Here is a 26,031-nt window from a genome sequence, read left to right on the forward strand (position 1 = left end):
ATGACTTAAGAGTATTTATTTCTCTCTAATACAAAGTAACAAGGGAGATTCTGGGGTAGAGTTTTGGAGATCTCTGCTCTCCTCAATCAATTCCTTCTCAAATCACAGTGGCCTTATCCCACCAACAGCTCCCAGTATCACCCTGGGATCATCTGGACTTAAGTCCCACAGGGTATGGGAAATTGGGAAGCACCAGTCACCAGTCGCTAGATGTGGGCATGACATCCAAGCTTGAATCCATATCCCTCTGGACAGCACTCAGGTCCAGGACACAACAGTGAGGCTGAGAAGTGCAGACTCAGTGTATGTCCACTGAAAGGAGAGTGGGGAACACACACCTGCCTCTGCCATGCAGCGCTCCTTGTGGAAGTTCTCTGAAGCTTGATGACTGCTCTGACAAAGGCTGGCTTTTCTCTCCTGTGAGTGCTTAGGTGCCTACTGAGGTATGACTTCCTTTCAAAAGATTTCCCACATTCTTGAAGCACAGGTTTCTACCTTGTATGAGTTCTCTGGTGCCTGCTGAGGTGTGATTTTTGGCAAAAGGTCTTCCTACATTCATCACACCCATAGGGCTTCTCTCCCGTGTGGGTCCTCTGGTGCACAGTGAGGACAGACTTCTGGTAGAAAGACTTCCCACATTTGCTACATCCATAGGGTTTCTCTCCTGTGTGGGTCCTCTGATGTACAGTGAGGTCTGACTTTTGGTAGAAAGACTTCCCACACTCCTTACATTCATAGGGCTTCTCTCCTGTGTGTGTTCTCTGATGAACAGTGAGTTTTGACTTCTGATAGAAAGTTTTCCCACACTCATCACATTCATAGGGTTTCTCTCCTGTGTGCGTCCTCTGGTGCACAGTGAGGTCTGACTTCTTGTAGAAAGACTTCCCGCATTCCTTACATTCATAGGGCTTCTCTCCTGTGTGGGTCCTCTGGTGTAGAATAAGGTCTGACTTCTGGTTGAAAGACTTCCCGCATTTGCTGCATTCATAAGGCTTCTCTCCCGTGTGGGTCCTCTGGTGCCTGCTCAGATTCGACTTCTGGTTGAAAGACTTCCTACACTCATCACACTCATAGGGCTTCTCCCCTGTGTGGGTCCTCTGGTGCACAGTGAGGTCTGACCTGCGGTAGAAAGATTTCCCGCACTCGTGACACTCATGAGGCTTCTCCCCTGCGTGAGCTCTCGGCTGTAAAGTGAGGTCTGGCTTTTGGCAGAGAGACTGAGCACTCAAGTCACACTTACAAGGCTCCTGTGTATGTGTTCTTTGCTGTGTCAGGAAGGGCCTCTCACATTCACTGCACACCCAAGGTTTCGTTCTCTGGTGGTGAATGAGTGTGGGCTTGATGGAGAGGGTCTTTCGGCAGACCCCACACTCGTAAGTTCTTCTTCCCACATGGGTTATCCCCTGGACACCAACAGCAAACTGACCACAGCCCTCCGCATAGGCACTGTATTTGCAGGAGGGTTCTCCCAGGTGAACCCTCTCCTGGATGAAGAATATCGTCCCTGTGCCACAGGCCTCACCTTCTCCACCCCGCTCAAGGTCCTGCTGCATTGCTTGAATCTCGTGTTGTGGACCAAGATGCTCAGGGTGCTGGAGGGGCTTTCCAGTCAGGTCACAGGCACCAGGCCCCTCTCCCACATGCATGGCATCAGGCTCACCAGGAAGAAGCATGTTCTGATATACAATAAACTCATCCATCCTCATTCCTAAGTAGTTTCCATTACTTACAATCAGCTCTGAAATCTGGCTTGAGCTTAAATTAAATGCTCTTTGTAATTCAACTCTCTCTTCGGCTGCACTGCGGCTGGTAATCACAACTTGCCACGGATGTCTTTCTCGACTCTCCTGGCTGGTCTCACTCAGATCCTCCACTTTCTGGATATCTGAAATGATCAACAATAACAAAACATGCCAATGATGCACACACCTAGGCACTTCTTATGGAATACTTACATAAAGGTTAAGAAGTTTCTTTCTATCCCAGTGGCCTACTGACTTAAAATATCAAAAATAGGTACTGATGTATGATAAGCATATGCCTTTTCTCCCTAGTAAGTTGAGAGCTACCTCAGCATTGGTAGCTTTTACTACGTTAAATCACTCTTTTTCTCTGCTTGTTTGAGTTTTCTTTCTCTTTTAATATCCAAGGAAATATTTAGTCAAAATATCTAACTACCACTTGTCTGTATGTTAAGCTGAGTGCTTCTCATCTGCCATTTGTTTTCCTTCCTTTTGTCTATTTTTTCTTAGTAACTGACCATTTTGTGCCACTTCTTTTCTGATCCATTAGCTCTGAAGATGCTATTTCCCAGGATCTGCTACCACAGAACAAATAGGGCCATTTGTCTGTAACCTAAGCAGCAATGCCCCTGGGGCAAGCTTCTATATCTACATTTGTTTAGTCTTCCTGGGGAAATAGCTACAAGGCAACTGTGGGGTTTTCAAATCTCTTCCCCACCCTAGATGAAGACAAAGTCCATCACATCCCTAGTTCAACCTGACATCCTCTGCTTTTCAGAACTGTACCAGGCAGGGTCCACACCCATTGGCGCAGTGGGCACTCCCTCCCTGCTGATCTAAAAGTTTTGTTTCTGCAACCCTGGCTGTGCCTGCCATCACTGAGAAGTCTTCCAGCTGAGACCACAGCCCTGGCACTCTCCTGTTTCTGGAGCATGCACCCTGCTTGAAGAATGTACTGATATTTCAACAGTCTCCTGGTTTCACAGAAAACAACTCTTGCACGCATCTCACTCTCCTTGTTGTTTTCATGTGTCCCACAAAGAGAAAGGGAAAATGTTCACTTCAATAACTCCACTCCCAAATAGAAACCTATGCTCTCACACCCTTGGTTCACTTGGCCTTGAAACACAGATCTCTATTTCTCCTCCCAACTGGGGAAAGAGTATGAGAGGAGCTTAACAGCACACCCACCTCATGTGGATTGGACTCTGCCCATCCCAGCCCCCTGCCAGGGTGTGCTGACTGACCTGAGTGGCTCTGGTCTGGGGGCTCTTCTGCCACCCATGGCTCTGCTCCTTGCTCCAGCTTGATGATCACCTCAGGTTTGGGGATGCAGTGCCCTGTTGGGGGAAATGGTGCAGGACTCTGGCCTACAGTGGGTCCTCCTCAGCATCATAGAATCTCATGTCCTGTACACAAAGCTATCTCCTAGATTTCTTGTCTCATTTTTCTTTACTCCTTAGGTGAGCTTTATAAATAATAGCTCTTGACTTTAAATTACAGCTTTAAACTATTAGTTTCCAAAGTCATATCTCCATCACTGATACATACTCTATATTATATGTTGCATTTGGAAAATCACCTCCTCAAAATTAAGCAGTCCCAAAGTAAACTATAATCTCTCTAAAACAGTTTCCTCTTGGGACCCTTCCCAAAATACACCCCACTCACTCTGCCTTATCCAAGAAAAACATTTTTGGTGGTTCTTATCTCACAACTACATGTATTTGGTTTTTCTTTCTCAAAAAAATTAAGTTCTTTAAAAGGAGATATATGTGTTTAATCACTGCTGTTATTCCCCAGCCACCAAACACTATCATCTGTGAGTTACCTGCCTGGCAAGCACTGAAAGAACCAGTGAATGTCGTGATAAATATCTGCAGGGGATAGTCCTGAAGTGTGAGGGAGAAGGGGCAACTGAGACTTGAGAGAAGCTTGCTGAGAAAAAAGCCCAGGAGCCGTGGGATGGTGGATGAACACAGGACAGCCACCTGTGAAGACTGTAGGGCGCAGGTGTCTGACTCAGGGGTAGGACCAGGGGAAATGCCTCATCCAGCTCACTCGGCACACATGAGCTGGGCTCTGCCCCTCCCGCCCCCTGCCCAGGATATGCTGACTGACCTGGATGGCTCTGGTCTGGGGGCTCTTCTGCCACCCACGGCTCTGCTCCTTGTTCCAGCTTGATGATCGCAGCAGGTTTGGGGATGCAGTGCCCTGTTGGAGGAAATAGTGCAGGACTTTGGCCACACTGCTACCCAGAGTCCTCTGAGGAACAACAACAGTATGGATTCTGGAGGAGGGTAATGAAGGGATCAATATGAACCTTTGTTAGTGGAACCCCATACCCTGACAGCAGTAAACCCTGTGGGTGCTCACACTTCCTCAGAACAAACTTGCTCCTGGCATTACTGAGACCTTCACTCACCCAGGGACACCAGGCTGCTGTAGGTCTCCAGCATCACATCCTTGTACAAGGTCCTCTGAGCTTCATCCAGGTCCTGCCACTCATCCCAGCTGAAGTTCACAGCCACATCCTCAAATGACACCAAGCCCTGCAATGGAATATGCCTCTAATTCATGTCATCAGTACCAGGTCATGAGTACAAGAAGCCTGGGAGTTCATTCTGTATGTGTGAGCACGCTCTGTAGGCCACTCCATGGGGAAAAAGTCATAGCAGAAACATCCTGCCCATACTAAAACTGCCCCATGCAGCTTCCCTTGCAGATGTGGGATTGCCTTGTTTCCAGGGACAAAGGGATGGAAAACCCCTTCCCCCACGAGATTATGAACGTATGAGGACATTAAATGTAAGTGCCTACTGAACTAGGGTGTTGAGCTAATTTAAAAGCAAGTATAATGGAAATCAGGGTAACATGGAAATAGGAAAACCATGTTTTTCTGTGTTATCAGACTGCCCTTCACTGAAGAGGCACAGCCCCAATCTTCCCCATGAATGTGTTATAAACACAGGGAAGCAATGGTCCAGTCCTGAAACAAGGCAGAACACATATCACATGAACAGAACTGCAAAAGGGCAATGTCCAGGTGAGTGACCTTCGGCTCTAAAGTGTTCAAGGAGTTGGTTGTGGGTGTTCCACATTTAACACTTGACTCCAGCAATAAAAAACCTGTGCTCACTGTTGTTAGCATGCTCATAGGCATCTTCATATTTCCTTCCTAAATCCACAAGAATTGATGCACTTGAAAGTGAACATCGCTCACCTCTTATACCACAGGGCGTAAACAATGAGAGGCCAGCAAAAAGAAGTGACATGCCCAGATTTGCATTTTAACACCAACTCCTAAAAGGAGAATTAGGGACGGGCTTCAAGAGGAGAGTCGGGAAGAACCAGGGGACAGGACCACCCTCAGCAGGACCCAGAGAGATAAGTGTAAAGAATAGGGAAACAATCCTGGAAAAGAGAAGAAAACAAAAGAAATGGCAGAAACAAAACTTGATACTAACTGCTGTGTAGGGGTTAAGAGGGTGTTTGCCACTAGGCTGTCTTCATGGGCAGCTCCATAGATCCTGATGCTATAAACTGAAAATGGTTTGTAAAGCCCAAGAATCTGATGCACAGAATGTGATGGACACATGGTGCTGAAGCTTCTGCATCATCATGGGGATGTCCTGCTGCCAATGGACACGTGACCCAAGCACAGAGAACTCGAAAACTGAAGGCAAATGTCCATGAAGTAGTAAGGACTCAGAGGCAACTGAAGCCCAGGGAGTAAATGGCATGCTCAGGAGAAGCTCAGATTCAAAGCAGAAAAGGCATGAGCACAGAACTTAAGGGGACACTCATGTTCACTGACAGAGAGAGAATGTGTAAGGCTTACTCCAGCAACAAGGAAAAAGTTCAATATTAAGAATTTTATTTCATCATATTCAGAGCTCACGGAAAAGACTATGACTTAGGAGTCTGTGGCAGGAGATTGGCTGAGCCCAGGAGTTCAAGACCAGCCCAGGCAGAGGCCCCATTTCAAAAAAGATTACTGTGATCATCACGGGGACAACACTAATGAAAAAAAGCTGCAGCTCTGCTGGCTTGGGACCTTGGACAGTAAAGTTCAGGCTGAGACAACAACCACAAAACTGGGGAGGGGCAAGTCCTAGGAGTGAGTGAGCTAAAGAATACAAGCCACCAAAGCAGCACACAAGATCCACCAGAGTACTGGCCAACTTACACACTTGGGAAACCACAGAGGGATCAACAAGACACTAGTTTTAAAACTATGACTAAGTTGAAGAAAGATCAGGAGAGGAGAAGGAGGGGAGCAGGGGGAAGTCTGAATTAGAACAAATTATATTCCATGCTTCAGAGGTAGAGTTCTCACCTAGCATGTGTGAGGCACTGGGTTCGATCCTCAGCGCCATATAAAAATAAGGGAAAAAATGTATACTAATGTTTAAAACTAAAAATAATCAATTAAAAAAAACCCAGCCCCTGGAAGCTGAAAGAGATGGAGAATCAGCTACTAATCCTCATAAGGAATACGTTGTTTGGATTTTGAATCCAGTCAGTGAGCTGCCTTATAGAACAAAAAATCACTTCTCCAAAGAATTCAGTAGTATCCACAAACTCTAAGATTTATAATACCCAGGATAAAACTCAGAATCACTGTTCATGTGAAGAAATTGGAAGAAGTGGGTGACTTACGTGTAGGGTGGAAAATCCCCAGAAACCAAACACAGTCCACCCAGCTATGACAGGAGAACAGACTGCTCAGCCACTAAGGACCACCTTCATGTCAGGAAGAAACATAGGAGGACCAGCAGTAGAAAAAGAAACCAGAAGAAAATGCAATGTCTTTACCAGTAAAAACATTACAAAACCAGAATGGAAGTTTGCCAACTGATTTAGCAGCAGATGAGAAAAGACAAAAGAAAGCAATAGAACCTGAAGATGGTCAATATATATTTTTTTAACCTTTATGGAAAAAAAAGAAGAAAAACAGAGTCTCAGAAAACAGTGCGGAAATTTAGAAATAATTCAATATGCACATTACTAGCATTTCAAAAGAAAACAAGTACAGAACACAAAACACAAGTTTAGAAACCTTCCCAGATGTTGTGACAGAAGTTCATAGGCTCAATACACTCAACCTCCCTTCATCAGGACAGAAACTACCTGGGAACATAACAGTGGAACTGATGAGATCCCAAGAAAAGAGAGGAGCATGAAAGCAGCCAAAGAAAGGACAGCCACCATGCCTGAGACAGCCACATGTGAGGAATGCCAACTCTCATCATGGAAAGACATCTTCACAGAGTTGACAGAAAAGACACAATCCCACACCAGAGGAACTATCCTAAAGACCATGTAAATTAAAGACATTTTCAGATAAACACAACTAAGACGATTCACCGCTAGTAGGCCCATACTGCAAGATACCAAAGAAGTTCCGCAGCTGCAACAGATTGCCCCAAGAACTGACGAAGACAAACAGAGGAGGATAAGGATCAAAGAAATGGGAAACACTGCACACAACAGATGGATTATAGATAAATTTTCTTCTTCATTTTTTATTTCTTTTTTTGGTACCAGGGATTGAACCCAGGTGCTTAACCACTGAGCCACATCCCCAGCCGTTTGTATTTTTTTATTTTTAAACCAGGTCTCACTATGTTGGTCAGGACCTCACTTAGTTGCTACAGCTGGCTTTGAACTTGCAATCCTCCTGCCTCAGCCTCCCCAGCCACTGAGATCACAAATATGTGCCACCGCACCCAGCACTTTTCGTCTTCTTAATCTCTTTAAAAGATATATGATCGTTTAAGCACAATTACTACAACACCTAGGTAACTCCTAATGTATACAGATTCATCAGGTAACTAACCGTGTACAAAGACAAAAAAGCAGAAAGGACAGAGGTTATACAGGGAACCAATCTACTGAAAAGTACTTGCATTTTACAGGAAGCTATATGGCAGCATTGTAAGTATGACAAACTGAAGATCCTCAAAGGATGGTGAACAAAATACAGCACAATAGTTCCCTATGGCTGCCATAGCAAAGAACTAGCCCAGGTAACAGCAGCTTTCTGTTGAGAGCCACAGCCAAAGGGGCCCCAGCAAACTTCCAGCTGCCGGCTGATGATCCAGCTGCCAGCAAACTTCCAGTTGCCGGCTGATGATTGGCTCACAGTGGCCCCAGCAACATCTAGCTGATTGGCTCCTCTACGGTGATGTTCATTGGGCTGTTTCCCTGCCCTTCAGACTGCCAGCTGATGATTGGCTCACAGCGGCCCCAGCAACATCTAGCTGATTGGCTCCTCCACGGAGCTGCTCATTGGGTGACTTCTTTGGCTCTGCCCACGCAACCCAGCCATTCGGCCTCAAGAGCAGGAGGATTGTGGGAGGTTGAGAGGCTGGGGTGGGGGAGAGGCTTGTGGAAGCTGGTGGTGGCAGTTGGGCTCTGAAGGTTTTTCCCTGGAGCTGTTTTGTTTGGCGTTTGTAGTTCTAAAAATAAAGTTAGTTTCTTTTTGACAAGTGGCTCCTGATTTGTGCCAAGCCAGACTTCGGCATTTGGTGGCTCGCACGGGGAGCAACTGAGGGTAAGTAAACTGCTCGCCCCTGAGGGCAGGGCGAGAGGATGGGTAGCCATTTTAAGTGTCCTCTTTTGTTTTGCTTCGTTTTTGTTTTAACTTTCCTGTCCCTGGAGATGAGTAAGAGGGAAGAAAAACCACTCACATCTGAGGAAAAACTATTTGCATCTGAGGAACAGATAGGGAGAAAGGACGGATGCATATGTCAGGAGGATAGAAAGGCTGTTATAATGATTTTGTGTGGTTCCATTTTTATTGGATTCTGTCTCGGTTTGGTTTGGTGTTATCTTGCTGGGTTGTATTATAGTAGAAATACGGGATCAGCAATTAGTAAAAAACAAATCGAAAGAGTGTTAAGTAAATTGTTAGAGGAAGGAAGCTTCCCAGTAAAATCAAGAGCAGTCAGGGCATACGTTGATATAATACAAGAATATAGCCCATGGCTTTTTAAAGAGGAGTTGTTAGATATATCACAATGGAACCATCATGGTGAAGATTTTAAAAGAATAGAAAAGAACAACCCAGGGACTCTGCCAGTTGGCACATTGTCATTGTGGACGTTGGTATCTGGTTTGCTTAGTCCAAAGCCTTCAGTTCAGACAGAGGTAGAGGAAGAAGAAGACATATTGATTCAAGTAGAAGAGGAAGTCTCTCAAGTTAGTCAGAAAGAGGAAAAGATTCAAGTAAAAGAGAAGGTCTTTCGAGATAGTGAGACAGAGGAAGGAAGTTTAGAGCAGAAAAATCTATCAGGGGAAAAGTTAAAACAGGAGACTGCTAATAAGACCTTTTTATTAGAGAGCGTAAGTGTCCAACCAACAGCACCACCTCTACAGGAGACTGCTACTAACAGCACTCTATCACCAGAGGGCATAAGTGTCCAATCAACAGCACCACCTCCATATGCTAGGAGACTCCCAACCCCTGCAGTTGATAGTTGGGATCCTGAGACAGGATCTCAAGTATGCCCTGTATTTGAGGTAGGAGGGCAGCGAACTTACCAGGGTTTAAATTTCAAATCAGTGAAGGAGCTAAAAGAGGCTGTAACAACCTATGGTCCTCAAGCACCCTTCACTGTAAGCTTGGACGAATCCATTACCAACTTAAGCATGACGCCAGCAGATTGGGCTAGTATGTGTAAAGCTGTGCTAAATGGAGGACAATACCTGTTATGGAAGGTTGCCAATGAGGAATTTTGCAAGGAGACGGCTAGTCGAAATGCAGCAGCTGGTTATCCTCAGAGAAATCTAGATATGTTGTTAGGAAAGGGACCTTATGAGGATCGGCAGCAACAAAATGCATATGATCCTGGTGTATATTCACAAATTGCTGTAGATGCAGTCAGGGCATGGAAGACTTTACAAGAACATGGAGGTTTACAAGGTCAATTATCTAAGATAATACAAGGAGCTAATGAACCTTACGCTGAATTTGTAGATAGGCTTATTCAAACAGCTACCAGAGTTTTGGGGAATACAGAACAAGCAATGCCATTAATAAAACAACTGGCTTATGACCAAGCGAATCGTTGGTGTAGAGATATCATTAGACCATGGAAACAGGAAGATTTAAACACATATATTAAATTATGTAGAGACATTAACGAACAAGGGCAAATTGTGGCAGCTGCAGTAAAACAAGCTTTAGATGCCAGAGACATTAATGAACAAGGGCAAATTGTGGCAGCTGCAGTAAAACAGGCTTTAGATGCCAGAGACATTAATGAACAAGGGCAAATTGTGGCAGCTGCAGTAAAACAGGTTTTAGATGCCAGAGACATTAATGAACAAGGGCAAATTGTGGCAGCTGCAGTAAAACAGGCTTTAGATGCCAGGCCAAGAACATGCTACAATTGTCAACAAACAGGACATTTTAAAAGGAATTGCCCCATAGGAGGAGGGTTTAACAAAACTAGGTATCAAACAAGTAGAATACCGGGTATTTGCCCATGATGCCGTAGAGGGAGACATTGGGCTAATGAATGCCGTTCTCAAACCACCATAGAGGGTACTCCATTATATTGGGCTAATGAATGCCGTCCTCAAACCACCATAGAGGGTACTCCATTATCAAAAAACGAACAAGGACAAGGTGTTTATCCACAATATCGTGGACAAAGGCATCGGGCTCCGTTGCCAAAAAATGGACAGGGGGCCCCAATGCTCCGGGGCCCCAAACCACAAATATACGGAGCACTGGAGGAACCCAGCAACCCCAGCAACCCCATCAAGGTAGTGCCCAGCACATCAGATCCCTCATCAGACAAACCAGAGGGAGCGCAGGGTTGGACATCTGCGCCTCCACCAAATCAGTACTAACTCCAGAGATGGGAGTTCAAATCATTCCCACAGGGGTAAAAGGACCTCTTCCCAAAGGAACAGTAGGCTTATTATTGGGACGCAGCTCTTCTACTCTAAAAGGACTTTTGATAAGTCCTGGGGTAATTGATTCCGATTATGAAGGTGAAATAAAAATTATAGCCAGTTCTCCAAAGGGTATATCAGTAATTTCACCAGGAGATAGAATAGCACAGTTACTAATAATACCAAGCCTACATGATAAATTTTCCAATCATGCTGTAGAAAGAGGTTCCAAGGGATTAGGCTCCACAGGTGTAGATTGGGCTATGCTTTCTTTAAATTTAGATTCTCGCCCCATGCTAAAACTAAATATTCAAGGACATGAATTTAATGGGCTACTGGATACAGGTGCAGACCTTAGCATCATCTCTCGTCAAGAATGGCCAAAACATTGGCCATTACAACAAGCCACTCAATCGCTTCGAGGCCTAGGAGTGGCGACTAATCCCGATAGAAGTGCAATGCTATTAGATTGGAAGGATCCTGAAGGATGTGAAGGAACTATACAGCCATATGTATTGGATCATCTTCCCGTAAATTTATGGGGACGAGATGTCTTAGATCAATTAGGTTTGACATTAACAAATAATATCAATCAAAATGCACCCACTATTATGGCTAGACAAGGTTTTAGGAAAGGAAAAAGATTAGAAAAACAAGAACAAGGTATAGCAGCACCAATACAAATAGATCAAGGAACAGACAGACATGGGTTGGATTTTCACAAAGGGCCACTGAGACAATAAAAATTACATGGAAATCAGAAAGACCAGTATGGGTTCCTCAGTGGCCCTTGACTAAAGAAAAGACACAAGTAGCCCATGATCTGGTCAAACAACAATTAGCAGAAGGACATATACAACCTTCTGTATCTCCCCATAATACTCCCATTTTTGTCATCAAAAAGAAATCTGGTAAATGGAGATTACTGCAAGATTTAAGAGCCATTAACAATGAAATGGTCATTATGGGACCTGCTCAATCGGGGATTCAATTGTCTGCTTTGCCAAAAACTTGGTATGTTTTAGTTATAGATATTAAAGATTGTTTTTTTTCAATTCCAATTCATCCTGAGGATAGTCCACGTTTTGCATTTACTATCCCTGCACTAAATCATGAAGGTCCTGATCAGAGATATGAATGGAAAGTACTCCCTCAAGGGATGGCTAACAGCCCAACTATGTGTCAAATTTATGTTAACAAAGTAATCCAGCCACTTAGAAATCAAAATCCTGAACTACAAATATTTCATTATATGGATGATGTATTATTAGCACACAAAGCTAAAAACACATTGCTAGAATGTTATGCCACACTTACAAACTTATTAAAAAATTATAATCTAGAGATAGCAATAGATAAAGTACAATTAAATTTTCCAATTAATTATTTAGGAGTTCTATTATCCTCAACCATGGTCCGTCCACCAAAAATTCAAATACGAGTAGATCAACTCAAATCACTTAATGACTTTCAAAAGTTATTAGGAGACATAAATTGGATAAGGCCTTATCTAGGTATTCCAACAGGAGAATTGGGACCTTTATTTGATATCCTAAAAGGTCCATCAGATCCAAATTCACCCCACATGTTAACGCCTGAAGCAAGAAAGGCATTAAAAATCATTGAAACATATATGGAAAATATGCATTTGGATAGAATTGATATAAGTTTGCCTTTATTATTTATTGTACTACCAACAAAAAATATTCCTACAGGAGTATTTTGGCAAGAAGGTCCATTATTATGGATACATTTATCTTATTCTCCTAACACTATTCTTACTAGGTATCCTGAGGCTGTAGGACAATTAATACTCAAAGGAATAAAAACAGCAAAGGGAGTGTTTGGAATTTCTCCCCATAAAATTATTACTCCATATACTATGAATCAAATTGATGAATTAGCTAATGAGTTAAATACTTGGGCAATAATAATGTGCAAATCTAATGTTTCATTTGATAACCACTTACCATCTAATCCTTTATTGTCTTTTTGGTCATTGCATCCTGTAATTTTTCCAAAAATGACAAGAAAAACACCTATCATGAATGCTCCAAATATATTCACTGATGGGTCAAATAATGGTACAGCAGCAATAGTTACACCTGATCAAACTTTTACATTTTTAGTACCCAAACAATCAGCTCAAAAGGTAGAGCTTAATGCAGTATTACAAACTTTTGTGATGTTTAAAGATTCTGTATTTAATTTATTTTCTGATAGTCAGTATATAGTTAATGCTATAGTATCCCTTGAAGATGCTGGTAGGATTTCCCCTTCTTCTACTGTTTTCTCTTTGTTTTCCACTATACAAAGTTTAATCTGGGACAGAAAAGATCCATTCTTTATAGGACATATCAGGGCACATACAGGATTGCCTGGAGCCCTTAGTTTGGGCAATGATTTAGCAGATAAAACTACACGTTTACATACATATTTTCTCTACACTAGAAGCTATAAATTTTCATGAAAGATTCCATGTCAATGCTAATACTTTACAAAAGCGTTTTAAAATAACTAAGGAACAAGCTAGACAAATAATAAAACAATGTCAAAATTGTGTGACCTTTTTACCACAAGTTAATCTTGGAGTCAATCCTAGAGGATTGATGCCTAACCATATTTGGCAGATGGACGTCACACACTTGCCAGAATTTGGAAAATTAAAATATTTGCATGTTACAGTTGATACTTCTTCTGGATTTTTGATGGGCTCCCTTCATGCTGGAGAAAAAACTAAAGATGTTATAGCTCATTGCTTACAAAATTTTGCCACGGTGGGCTTTCCAAAACAGTTAAAAACAGATAATGCCCCTGGTTATACGTCTACTTCTTTTAAACAATTTTGCTCATCATTTGGCATTACTCATATAACAGGAATCCCATACAATCCACAGGGACAAGGCATAGTTGAAAGAGCTCATCAAACTATTAAAATGTACTTATTAAAGCAAAAAGATGGAATTGGGAAGGGGTATATATTCCCCAAAGATAAACTTAAAATAACCCTTTTTACTCTAAACTTTTTAAATTTGGATTCATCAGGACTTAGTGCTGCAGAAAGGCATATGTGTCCAAAAAATGTACATAAGCCCAAGGTACTTTGGAAAGATATTCTAACAGAACAATGGAAAGGTCCTGACCCAGTAATTGTCTGGAATCGGGGGTCTGTTTGTGTGTTTCCACAGGAAGAACAGCAGCCGATTTGGATTCCAGAGAGATTAACCAAGGTTCTGACCCAGTGATTGTCTGGAGTCGGGGGCCTGTTTGTGTGTTTCCACAGGGAGAACAGCAGCTGATTTGGATTCCGGAGAGATTAACTAAAATCCTGACCCAGTGATTGTCTGGAGTCGGGGGTCTGTTTTTGTGTTTCCACAGGGAGAACAGCAGCCGATTTGGATTCCAGAGAGATTAACTAAAGCGATTTCTACAGACAAAAAAGAAGATGATTTAGCTCAAATCCATAATAGCTGATATCCAAAACTCCAATTTGGCTATCCTTACATCTGCGACAGAACCAGGATGCTTTTTTCAATATCTATTTTATTATTGCCCTTTCCCATATCATGAAGTTCTATTTTATTTTTTTGAGCTCATACAGACCTAGGTTAATGTTTTGCTGATCAGTTCTATTTTTTTTTTTTGACTATAGAGTTTTTAAACATTGCAATAGAGATTTTACCTGTAAAAAGTTATAAGGCCTTTACTATTATGTTATGTGTTGTATGTATTATATTATGTGTGCACACTTGTGTTTTGTGTTATATGTTTGAATGTACGTATGTCCAATGTACGTATTTCCATATATCATATATGATGAGCGCTCATGAAAAGATGGATCCAAATATTTTTTTTTATTCACGTGATTTAAATGGTTTAATTTAAATTGGGTAAATAAGTGTTAAGAATTGTTTTAATATGTAAACAAAAAAGGAGGTTAACAGATCTGTTTGTTTACTCTCACCTTTCGTTTTCATTATATTTAATAATTCTCTTCACTATAATGTAAATTATTAAGAAAATTGTTTTCTTTTAGTGCCTTCTGGAATGTTACCTAATTTTTTCTTTAGCCATTATTGCCAGAATTTCTATCTTCATCCCAGTGCCGATGAAGATAATATAAATTGTTAAGAAAATTGTTTTCTTTTAGTGTCTTCTGGAATGTTACCTAATTTTTTCTTTAGTCATTATTGCCAGAATTCCTATCTTCATCCCTGTGCCGGTGAAGACAAAGATAAAACTAATCTACAGTTTCTGCAATAGCCATCACTGAACTGCTTACAGAACTTGCACTGAACTGCTTACAGAACTATGTGTCACTTGTATGCATTGTGAACTATCTGTTGGTGCAGCGACTTGTGGTAGTGTTGGGGTATTTTTGCTGATGATATCATCAGTGGTACAATTTTCCCAAAAGGAGCCGTCAATTGACTTGGTATATCTTCCTCCCTTCTGCTTGTCATGATCATTCAGCTAAAATTTGGGGGTCAACAGAGGTGAGGCAAAGAACCTCACCCCCCCCCCCCCGCTGAGACCTCTCCACAGGTGTGGCTGTATACTGGACCGGTAGTCAATGACGGGTAAGATCCAATTACAATGGTACCAACCTAAGACAGGAGGCTGACGCCCTGAGGTCAGCTCATCTGAAGACGGGTAAGGACCATATGTAGTATTGGACAACCTAAGGCAGGCACGGTCCATAAGCCACATGCTTGTTGTTTAAACAGAGAGGGGGAGATGTTGAGAGCCACAGCCAAAGGGGCCCCAGCAAACTTCCAGCTGCCGGCTGATGATCCAGCTGCCAGCAAACTTCCAGTTGCCGGCTGATGATTGGCTCACAGTGGCCCCAGCAACATCTAGCTGATTGGCTCCTCTACGGTGATGTTCATTGGGCTGTTTCCCTGCCCTTCAGGCTGCCAGCTGATGATTGGCTCACAGCGGCCCCAGCAACATCTAGCTGATTGGCTCCTCCACGGAGCTGCTCATTGGGTGACTTCTTTGGCTCTGCCCACGCAACCCAGCCATTCGGCCTCAAGAGCAGGAGGATTGTGGGAGGTTGAGAGGCTGGGGTGGGGGAGAGTGCTTGTGGAAGCTGGTGGTGGCAGTTGGGCTCTGAGGGTTTTTCCCTGGAGCTGTTTTGTTTGGCGTTTGTAGTTCTAAAAATAAAGTTAGTTTCTTTTTGACAAGTGGCTCCTGATTTGTGCCAAGCCAGACTTCGGAGGTGGGGCTGCAGGATGGGGGCTTCTGCAGCTTTGGCTCTGCCTGAGGATGGCCTTCCTCTGCATGGAGACACCCTCATTTCTTTCTTGTGACTAAATAGACTGACGAGGTTAGTGCCCCCACATAATCTTAACAACCTTTCCAATGTATACAGAAGGTCCTCCCTGTGGGTTCTGCATCTGTGTATTCAACCAATTTCAGATAAAAAAAACATTTGAAAAAAATTAACTCTGTACTGAACAAGTAGAGTTTTTTTTACATTGTCATTATTCCCTGAACAAAGCAGTATAACTATTACAACTATTTACACAGCATTTAAATTGTATTAGTAATTTAGAAATAATTAAAGTGTATGGGAAGATATGCATGGGTTATATGCAAATACTATAGCATTTTACATAAGAAACTTGAGCATCTACAGATTTTGGTACCTCTGGGGTTTCCTGGAACCTGTGCCCTACAGACGCCAAGGGAAGACTACACTAAAAATTTAAAAAGACAGGAAAGAGGAAACAGAAACAAATATTAGATGAAACAAACAGAAAACAGGTAGTAAAATGGTAGTGCTAAGTCATCATACTAATGATTTAATGTAAATAGAGTACTTAAGGCAGAGAATCTTGGACTTGACAAAAGAAAAGACTCAACAATATGCTCTCCATAAAGACAATTTAAATATAAAGACACAAAACCAACTAAGTAAATATAGACACTGACTGAGGGCTGGGGATGTGGCTCAAACGGTAGCGCGCTTGCCTGGCATGCGTGCGGCCTGGGTTCAATCCTCAGCACCACATACAAACAAAGATGTTGTGTCCGCCGAAAACTAAAAAAATAAATATTAAAATTCTCTCTCTCATTCTCTCTCTTTCTCTCTTTCTCTTTAAAAAAAAATATAGATACTGACTGAAAGCAAAAGGATGAAAGATACACTATGCAAAAATAATAACAAAAAAGCTCAAGTAGAGCTACCAGAGGAAATAAACTTCAATATAAAACAGAGCACAGACAAGAGACCACTCATGGTAATAACAGTTATGAATGTGTGTGCACCTAAAAACAAAGTCTCATGGGACATGAAAAAAAAGCCACAAAACTAGAGAGGGAAATCAAACCCTCCACCATTATGGCTGGGAATCAATACTCATCTTGTAGTAACTGATGGGACAACCAGACAAAAGACATGAATGGCACCACTCTAACCTGACACCCAGAGAGAAGAGGACTCAAGGTGGAAATCATGAGCATGCTCCATGTCCACATGGAACTAAATTAGAAATCAACAACAATAACAAAAACAGAACTTTACCTAAATACTAAGTGACGTAAAAGAAGAAAGCACGGGGAAATTAAAGTGCACCTGGAACAAAATATACTTATTGTAAGACTGGCACTCATGGCAGGTCAAAGGCAGCCACAAACTCTTTCCCCTCCTTGGGGTGGGAACAAAGCCCCTGCAGGTAGAATCTGTGCCTGCACAGCCAGCTTAGTCAGAATGTGGCACAGCTCAAACAATAGTAAAAGTCAGAGATGAAAGACTGTCCTCAACTTGAGAGGTAGAGTTGTTAAAGTTCAGACTCAATATTAGTCTCTGAATAAACGGATGACAATCATCTCACACATTATGTTATACTAACAAACTATAACTGTGAATTTTAAATGTTAAGAAAAAACATAGGGAAGTAACCTCATGACACTGGGTTTAACAATTCTTTCTTGGATACTATACCAAAAGCACAAGTAACAAAAACCAGTAAGTTGAATTATATAAAATTGAAATCTTTTGTGCATCAAAGGTCACTATCAACAGAATGAAAAGATAATCAATGGAACGGGATTCATATATAAGACAGTAACATGCAGAACATGTAAAACAAAATCCTACAACTCAAAAAAACCCCCAAAACCTTGTGGTTTAGTCAGCTTTTTCACTATTGTAACTAAAAGATCCAACCAGAACAACTTTAGAGGAAGAAGAGTTAATTTAGGGCACAGTTTCAGAGGTCTGAATTCAGAAGATTCCATTCCTCCGGGCTCAAGGTGAGGCTGAACAAAGTGGCAGAGGAATGTGGCAGAGGGAAGCAGTTCACATGATGATAAGTAAGCAGAGAAAGAGATTCCACTTGCCAGATAAAAAATATATACCCCAAAGCCATGTCCCCAATGTCCACCTCCACCAGCCACATCTACCAGCTTCAGGTATCACTCAGTTAATCCCTAACAGGAGACTAATTCACTGATTGGGTTAAGACTCTCACAACCCAATAATTTCTTCTCTAAACCTTCTTGCTTTGGCTCACAAGTGAGATTTTGGGGGACACCTCACATCTAAACCAATAAATAGTTATTGCTACAAATAATACATACAAATGGTTGATACTGAAGTCATCAGAAAAATACAAATCAAAAATACAAATCAAAATCACAATGAAATATCCCTCCATACCCATTAGGTACAAATGATTCAAATCTGTGCATCTCATTCTCTATATATCTTTTAACCAACCCTTGTTCAAATGTGCCCCACTAACCCCTGAACACTGGATAATAAATAAGTATAGTTCCCGAGGGATCAAACCTGTCATTTGAGCACTCATGTCCTTCAGATTTTGCAAAGAGTAACATTTCCACTGTACCAAGATTACAACATTTGTTTGTGAGCAACAAAAGCTCCTCCCCCTATATTGGTCCTATACACATATATTAGCCTAACATGAAAAGAAAAAAACAGAGCAGCACATCTTGACATCAAGACCAGAACTGAGAGGGAAGGAGGAAGCGGTCCTGGAGAAATTCTATTTTGTTGCTTGGGTCACTGGCTGGAAGGTGGCAATTGCTAGCATAAGGGATGAGAGGATATGCATGAGAGGATTAGATTCATGAAGTCTGAGGTGCCTTTGGAATAGCAGCAAAGAAGCATTCAACAGGAAGATGAATCTATAGTCTAACAGTGGAAAAAGGTCCAAGCTGGAAATAGGAATGTCAAATCGAGGGCCATATCAGTCAAAAAACTCAAGAGTAAGAGGAATGGGGCCTCAGATGGAACACTTGAAGAAAAAAAAAAAGGCAAAAAAAAAATCCTGGGAAGAAAAAAATCACAAGAGGCCACAGAAGAAAATAAAAGGTGGGATTTCTAAAAGATCATGGACAGAGGTCTTAAATATGGCAAAAGATTGAATAGTCAATGGGTCTGATTATAATTTATTTAGGTTACCGGTAAGTTTGACAAAATGAACTAAGACTTCATTGACTGGGCTAAAGTACAAATGAGTGGGAATACACACCAGAAAATCCAACTTTGCAGTTAGCTGCTTACTTTACAGCCACATAAGCTGAGAGAGATGTGTAGACAGTTTTTTCATTACATATGGTCAATTCAATCCTCCAGGCCACCCAAAAGCTATCTGGGATCAACTATTTTAGCAACTCCAATAAAACCTCATTAAAGTAGCTAAATGTAACCAATGAAGACAGCGTTTCCACCTTGGGTTCAGAAAGTCTTCATATCCCAGAAGTTAGCATGCTCGCCTTGTGGGTTTGTTGAATTATGTAAAAATTATGCCTCCCTTTTTTTGCCACAACATCAGAAAGACCAGAGATATATGCACTCAACTTAGATGATTCTGAAGTCTTATAATCTGCTAAAACTACAGCCAACTTTATCTTATTTGAATGCATTTCCTAGAGCCTGAATCTTACTTTTCCACTTAATGCTCAGACCCCATAAAGGTCATTAAATAAAATGTAAAACAGAATGGAGAAACAACTCACCAGAGATGTATCCATTTTTGTTTGCTCTTGGAAATGCACAGAGGGCTCTGGAAGCATAGCTAGGAGTGGAGTCATGGAGAATTGGTACGGCTCAGATTCTCCTGCTCAACACACTATAGAGAAGCTGAAACAGAAATTTTAAAAACCCTCTATATGGAAGAGAACCCTCTATGTTTCAGTATGGACGCCAAAGTTCCCACTGAAGACATACCCACAATCCCACTAACTGGTAAAGATTAGAAATACAATTAATTTATTTTGAGTTACTTAAAAGAACTATTACCTACAGATTTAGCAACAAATTAACATTTCCCAAAGAAATAAAAACTTAACAAAAACTGTTACAGATATATACTTCACAAGTGAACTATTTTACTACTGATGCAGGATACCCCAGAGGACTCTATGTGAGCTTTTCCACCACACCCCTTGCTTTTGCATACTTAAGTTTCATGAAAAGTATGCATGTGCCGCCCATGATGGCACATGCCTGTGATCCCAGCAGCTTGGGAGGCTGAGGCAGGGGGATTGCAAATTTAAAACCAGCCTCAGCAAAAAGCAAGGCACTGGGGCTGGGGTTGTAGCTCAAGTGGTAGAGCAAGCACCACATAAAAATAAAATAAAGATATTGTATCCACCTAAAACTAAAAAATAAATATTTTTTAAAAGTAAGGCACTAAGGAACTGAGATCCTGTCTCAGTTGGGGATGTGGCTCAATGGTCGAGTGTCCCTGAGTTCAATCCCTGGTACCAAAAAAAAAAAAAAAAAAAAAGTATGCATGTTGCAACCCATCATTTTGGACCCATAGTTATATAGGAAAAATATACATAATATACACTTCTTATAGTACACTGTTCCAGTAGTCGTTCCCAACAAGCCATCTCTCTGTATACAAGCACTCATATAGTACCACAAACCTGGACTCTGCTATTTATGTTACTGCCTTGGCCAATGAGACAACAGGAAATGTCACACACATTTGAAAAGCACTTGCCCACTGGTGCTGGTCTCTTTGGACAAAGTCATGCTGTGAAGAAACCTGGGGCTACATTGCTCTAGCCAAGAGCTAGCGCAAATTACTAGCCATGCAAGTGTTAAGGCAAGCAGCCTCAGTTGAGGCACCTGATGTCCAAAGCCTCAAGTGTGATCCAGACAACACTAGCAAAAAATTTCCAACTGAATTTCTTGCAAAATGTGGAGCCACAGAACCTCAAATAAATGAGTGCATATTTTTCTCAGTATGTGTCAGTTGATTAGGGTTAGCAAATGCTTATATACTAATCATCCAGAATGCAATTTTTAAAAAGTATTTTTTAACCGTGGATGAACACAATTTACCTATTTTTATGTGGTGCTGAGGATCAAACCTAGTGCCCCACACATGCTAGGCAAGCACTCTGCCACTGAGCCACAACCACCCAGCCCAAGAACTCAATGTTTTTGTTTGGGGTTTTTTTTGGGGAGGGTGGTACTTTGGACTGAATTCAGGGGCACTCGACCACTGAGCCACATCCCCAGCCCTATTTTGTATTTTATTTATAGACAGGGTCTCACTGAGTTGCTTAGCAACTCGTTTTTGCTGAGGCTGGTTTTGAACTCATGCTTTCTGACTCAGCCTCCTGAGCTACTGGGATTACAGGCATGTGCCACCAAGCTGGACAAGAACTCAGTGTATTTTAAGGGACAGTCTTAAAATACAATCAAGTTAGCTGCATGGCCACATGTACAAGTACTGAAAATCACAAGCAATGTCAACTGCATGGACTTCAGTAAGAATACTGGTGTAAGTGGAGGCCATCTAAATCATTAAAAAGAAAACATTTCCAGATCAATAGACTGTTTTAAGTTTTGCTGCATCATAAAAGGTATGTTTACTTAAAAAAAATAGTTTGTTACATGTTGAGTATCCCTTATTCCAAATGCTTGAGACCAGAATTATTTCAAATTTCAGAGTTTTCTGGATTTTGGAATATCTGCATAGATTTTTTTTTAAGTTATAGGTGGACAAAATACCTTTGTTTTATTTATATGTGGTGCTGAGGATCGAACCCAGGGCCTCACAAGTGCTAGGTGAGCGCTCTACTGCTGAGCCACAACCCCAGCTCTCTGCATAGATTTTAATGGTTATATACCTAGTCCAAAATAGTTTCAAATTTCATATTTTTGGATTAAGGATGCCTAATCTATACTTAAAAGAACACACTGTGCCATATTTTATTTACATTTATGAAATTAGTTTGGAGAAGTGTGATCCAGCATAATTTTCCCATTTTAATAACAGGCTCATTTTATTACCAAATTTATGATTTTTAAAAATAGACAAATTACATTAGGTAAGAAACACTTGTGTTATCAACATTTTAAGGTGACAATACATAAGAAGTACTAGGGATAAAAAAAGAGACGTGTTTAAGAAAATGTGTTTTAAAGTACAGTTTATGCTACATGGATAGTTTCCAAACAAACAAAAAAACAATCTCCAACATTGAAAATAATACTAGTTGTTTTGATTAAATTTGTAGCAAAATTAAAAATATTAGCTAAAAAGTCAGGATGCCTAACATTTACGTGATTCTCATGTGATCCTGTGTGAGGCACATCATCTTAGAACCAATTACTTCATCTTTCATATAAGACAGAAGGACCTGGCAAGCCCTTCCTGAGCTACCAGCGAGAACTATCAGGACAGAGGGAGCACCTGCACATCTCTAGACAAGCCAAATTTGATGACAGACTGGCTTTGAAAGAGCTCAGATTCTGGAAACAATGGGGGCATGGATTGGAGGAACTAGAATGTGGTTAGAGAGCACTGTAGCCAGATCCTCTCTGGTGCAACAGGGTATCCCTCTACTCCAGACCACAATCCTATGCCTCCTCCAATAAGTAACATTTGCTAGGCTATGACTTATCCTTCAGCCCAGTTCATATCTCTCTCCTGAAAGTTGGTCCATACCTTCCCAACAGCACCTTGTGGGTGAGAGCTTCAGATGAGGTAGCACTACTCAAACCTTGCGCACTCTGGGCAGGAGGACCAACTGCTTAGATCATGCAAGGCTAGTATCCTCCCCTTCCCGGGACTCCTCTTATCTTAAGTGCTAGTGAGAGAATTCAGACCTGAGGGGTGCTCTTTCAGGAGGGATTCCGATCCACAGGGCGCCCTCCTTCAAGCTTTACCACACCTACTTAATTCTTAAAAACATAGGGCCACCCCAATCTCCTGCGTATGATCTTCTGTAGACTCAAATCAAGAGCCCTAGGCGGGCTACACGGTGGCGGGGGCGGGGGATACAACTGCCACATCGCAGGATTGTCCACGTACACTTCACCACCCTCTGGGAACTGGGGGGTAGTTCACCAGGGTCGCTGCCAGCCTCATCTCACAGACCAGTAAACTGAAGGTCGCTCCGTGGCACAGCGGTCTGCACAGCCCCATCAAGCCCGCTCGCTGGGCCAGCTTCCTATACTGAAGGCATACAGGGCCTCCGGCCGCTTGGACTCCGACCAGGCTGTCACGACAGCCCACCCAAGCGCCGCGGCCCCGCGCCCGCCCCGAGGAACTCACGGAGCGTCGCCTCGGGGAGCCCTACCGCGGCTCGCACCTGCACTTCGGTGCCCCGCCTGCGACTCATTCACGGTTCGGATCCCAGAGCCCGCCGAGGCCAGGGTGCCTCTGCCCGCAACGCACCAACCTTCTGGCTGGCCGCATCGGAGGGCCACAGGGACCGGAACTTCCGGGCGGGAAACTCCGGGAGTGGGCGGAGCACCGCACGCGCAGGAGGAAACTGGAACGCGCTCCCAGGTCTCGCGTGGGCGGCCTCTCGCGTTGGGAGACACTTCCCACAAGCCTCTGCGCCGTGCGCTGGCGCTGCGGGAAGAAACTGTTCGCCGACTGCCGCGGTACCCGAGGTGGCCGGTGTCCACACCCAGAGGCGGAGGTCTGTGGCTGCGAAGGGCGTGGTCGTTGTCTGGTGCGCCCTGAAACATCGCAGTTACGAATGATAACGGCCCCTCTGGACACCTCTTCAAGGCATGTGTTTTCTGCCACTAGCCTGGCTTTGTCCGCGGACTGTGTTCCACGGGCGCACATCCTGCTCTAGCAGGTCACGGAGTCGATGCTCCGGAGCCTCTTGCAGATTGCATTTCCGAAGTCTGCTAATTGTTTGCCCAGGAATTGCCAATTTCGGGCCAGCCATTTATCAGATCTCTAGTTTGTGAAATGGACTTGAACTTTCTTTCGCTTCTGGATTTCTGACACGCACTGGAGTTTCTGGATCTGGGCCACCACCATGGCTCTTCAAGCAGGACATGCTGCTTGAGGGTCACAGTTGGTGTGTACTTGAGAGGAGGAGAAGGGAGTTAGGGGTGGGGTCGATGGCGCTGTGAGGCTGGCGCCCTTACCCAAGACTCACCATTGTCTTCCTCTGTTTGAATTATCTAGTCCTATCCTACAACCCCCAGTGATTGTAGTCTACAGATCCAGAAGCTAAGCCTTGATCTTCCCAGAGCCCGCATCCCTCAAACATTGGAATCCCTGTCTCCCTCAGAGCCCTTGGAACCCAGGCTTCTCTCTTGAACACCGTCGGTACACACGACGTTGGTGCCTGATATAAAGTCCTGTTATATGTGGGTTGATAGTCCCTCTCTTTATGTACCTCAGTCTTTTCTCCCAGAATGGGAAGAGTAAGGCACCTTTCCTTAGCTCCCACCTTAAACCCACGTCTAATGTAATCCATTTCTTTCCCCTATAATGGCACATTACTCAGAGCCAAGGAGAGAATCCAGGACCAGTCCACCACATTTCCAACACTAACTGTGTTGTATTGTTTCAGTGTTCAAGTTCACATTTTTTTTGTTGAATTTATTCCTAATTATTTTTTATATTACTATAATATAAATAGAATTGATCCCTTAATTTCATTTTTTGATTGTTCATTGCCCATGATAGAAGTACAACTAATTTTTTATATGGATCTTGTATCTTATTACTTCACTGAACCTGTTTATTCTAATAATTTTTAGTGAGCTCTGAATGATTTTTTTGGGGGGAGGGTACCAGAGATTGAACCCAGAGGTGCTTCACCACTGAGCCACATCCCTATCCCGTTTTATTTTTTATTATTTTGAGACAGGGTCTTGGTAAGTTGCTTAAGGCTTTGCTTAGTTACTGAGGCTGGCTTTGAACTTCTGATCCTCCTGCCTTAGCCCCTAGAGCTGCTGGGGATTACAGGCAAGCATCGCTGCCCATATTATTGATACCAGTGATGAGAATCGGCTGAGTCCTGTTTCTCTGAAGCAGGCCAGAGACACCCCCTCCCAGAAGATCCCTGCCACAACTAAGCTAAACAGAATTTTTGAGGGTCTCTGGAGCCTTCACAGAGGTGTTTGCATCTCAAAGGACTATAGTCAGGTCCTGCAGAGCTAGCTGGTAGGAAGACTGGGGAGAGGGACTCTCCCTTTCCCAGACACAGATTTTTAATAGTGTCCTTGGCCTGAAATGGGTCCCCGGAACAGTGAAAAAGCTGCTTTTATGTGAACTTCTACAGATTGTGAGCCTCTGAGCCCCTTCCCTTACACATTGGGTATATAAAGTTCTAAAACTTTCTAAACTCGGGATTTCAGAGGGGTGATTTGGTAGAGGCAAAAAGCCTCCCTTTGGGGCTAGGGCTATAGCTCAGTTGGTAGAGTGCTTGGCTTGCATGCACTTAGACCTGGATTTGATTCCTCAGCGTGCATGCACACACACACACACACACACACAAACATACACACCAAAAAAAAAAAAAAAAAAAACCTTTGAATCTGACTGCAGCCAATAAACCTGCTACCTGCTATTTCTTGGTGTCCTTCCTTGTTTGTCCTACTTCATCCCCAGTTTTGAAGAGTGAACACAGGAGAAATACCAAGGCAACCATAGAAAAAAAGTTTTATTTAAAGGATAGAATAGAGATAGTGTAACAGGAGTCCACTTAATGCTTTGAATACAACTCTTGCTGCTCTTGACACTGCAACTTATTTTTAAAATGGTCTTGTTTTTTCCTCTTCCTCTCTCCTTGCTTCTCCCTAATCTTTCTCCCACACTAATCTCAGGGAAAATATGTTTACCTTTCTTCCCCATCCTAGGCAGAGTTATTGGTCCCTGAGTACACACCCACCATAGGAAAGAAGTAATCCAAACTTTGGGGATGGTACCAGAAGATCTCAAAAACTCCTCAAAATTAACAAGTGAATTACAGCTCCAACAGAGAACACATGGAATATAGCCTTTGAGTCACCTCTTAAAAAGTTCCCTGTTCCTGCTGATGGGCAGAATCACAGCCTCTGGGACAGGACTCCTTGGTGTTTCTCCTTTGCTAGCAAAGCAATAAACCTTTTTCCTTTTTCTCAAAA

At 42.6% G+C, this 26,031-nt stretch overlaps 1 protein-coding gene and 1 long non-coding RNA gene across 2 annotated transcripts; one reads left to right on the plus strand and one right to left on the minus strand.

Annotated features, from left to right (window-relative positions):
* LOC101968784 (zinc finger protein 39) lies at window positions 1-23,401 on the minus strand. The gene is made up of 6 exons (XM_040292892.2): window positions 23,244-23,401; window positions 19,644-19,767; window positions 4,168-4,294; window positions 3,864-3,956; window positions 2,990-3,082; window positions 1-1,885 (listed from the first exon to the last, which is right to left on the minus strand). The coding sequence occupies exons 2-6, from the start codon at window positions 19,716-19,718 to the stop codon at window positions 492-494; spliced, it is 1,782 nt and encodes a 593-aa protein (XP_040148826.2). The 5' UTR covers window positions 19,719-19,767; window positions 23,244-23,401; the 3' UTR covers window positions 1-491.
* On the plus strand, window positions 23,396-26,031 carry LOC144366556 (uncharacterized). The gene is made up of 2 exons (XR_013425611.1): window positions 23,396-23,675; window positions 25,769-26,031. It is a non-coding gene; the product is annotated as an uncharacterized LOC144366556 (long non-coding RNA).

The sequence above is a fragment of the Ictidomys tridecemlineatus genome, chromosome 9 (assembly GCF_052094955.1).
Source record: "Ictidomys tridecemlineatus isolate mIctTri1 chromosome 9, mIctTri1.hap1, whole genome shotgun sequence".
NCBI lineage: Eukaryota > Metazoa > Chordata > Mammalia > Rodentia > Sciuridae > Ictidomys > Ictidomys tridecemlineatus.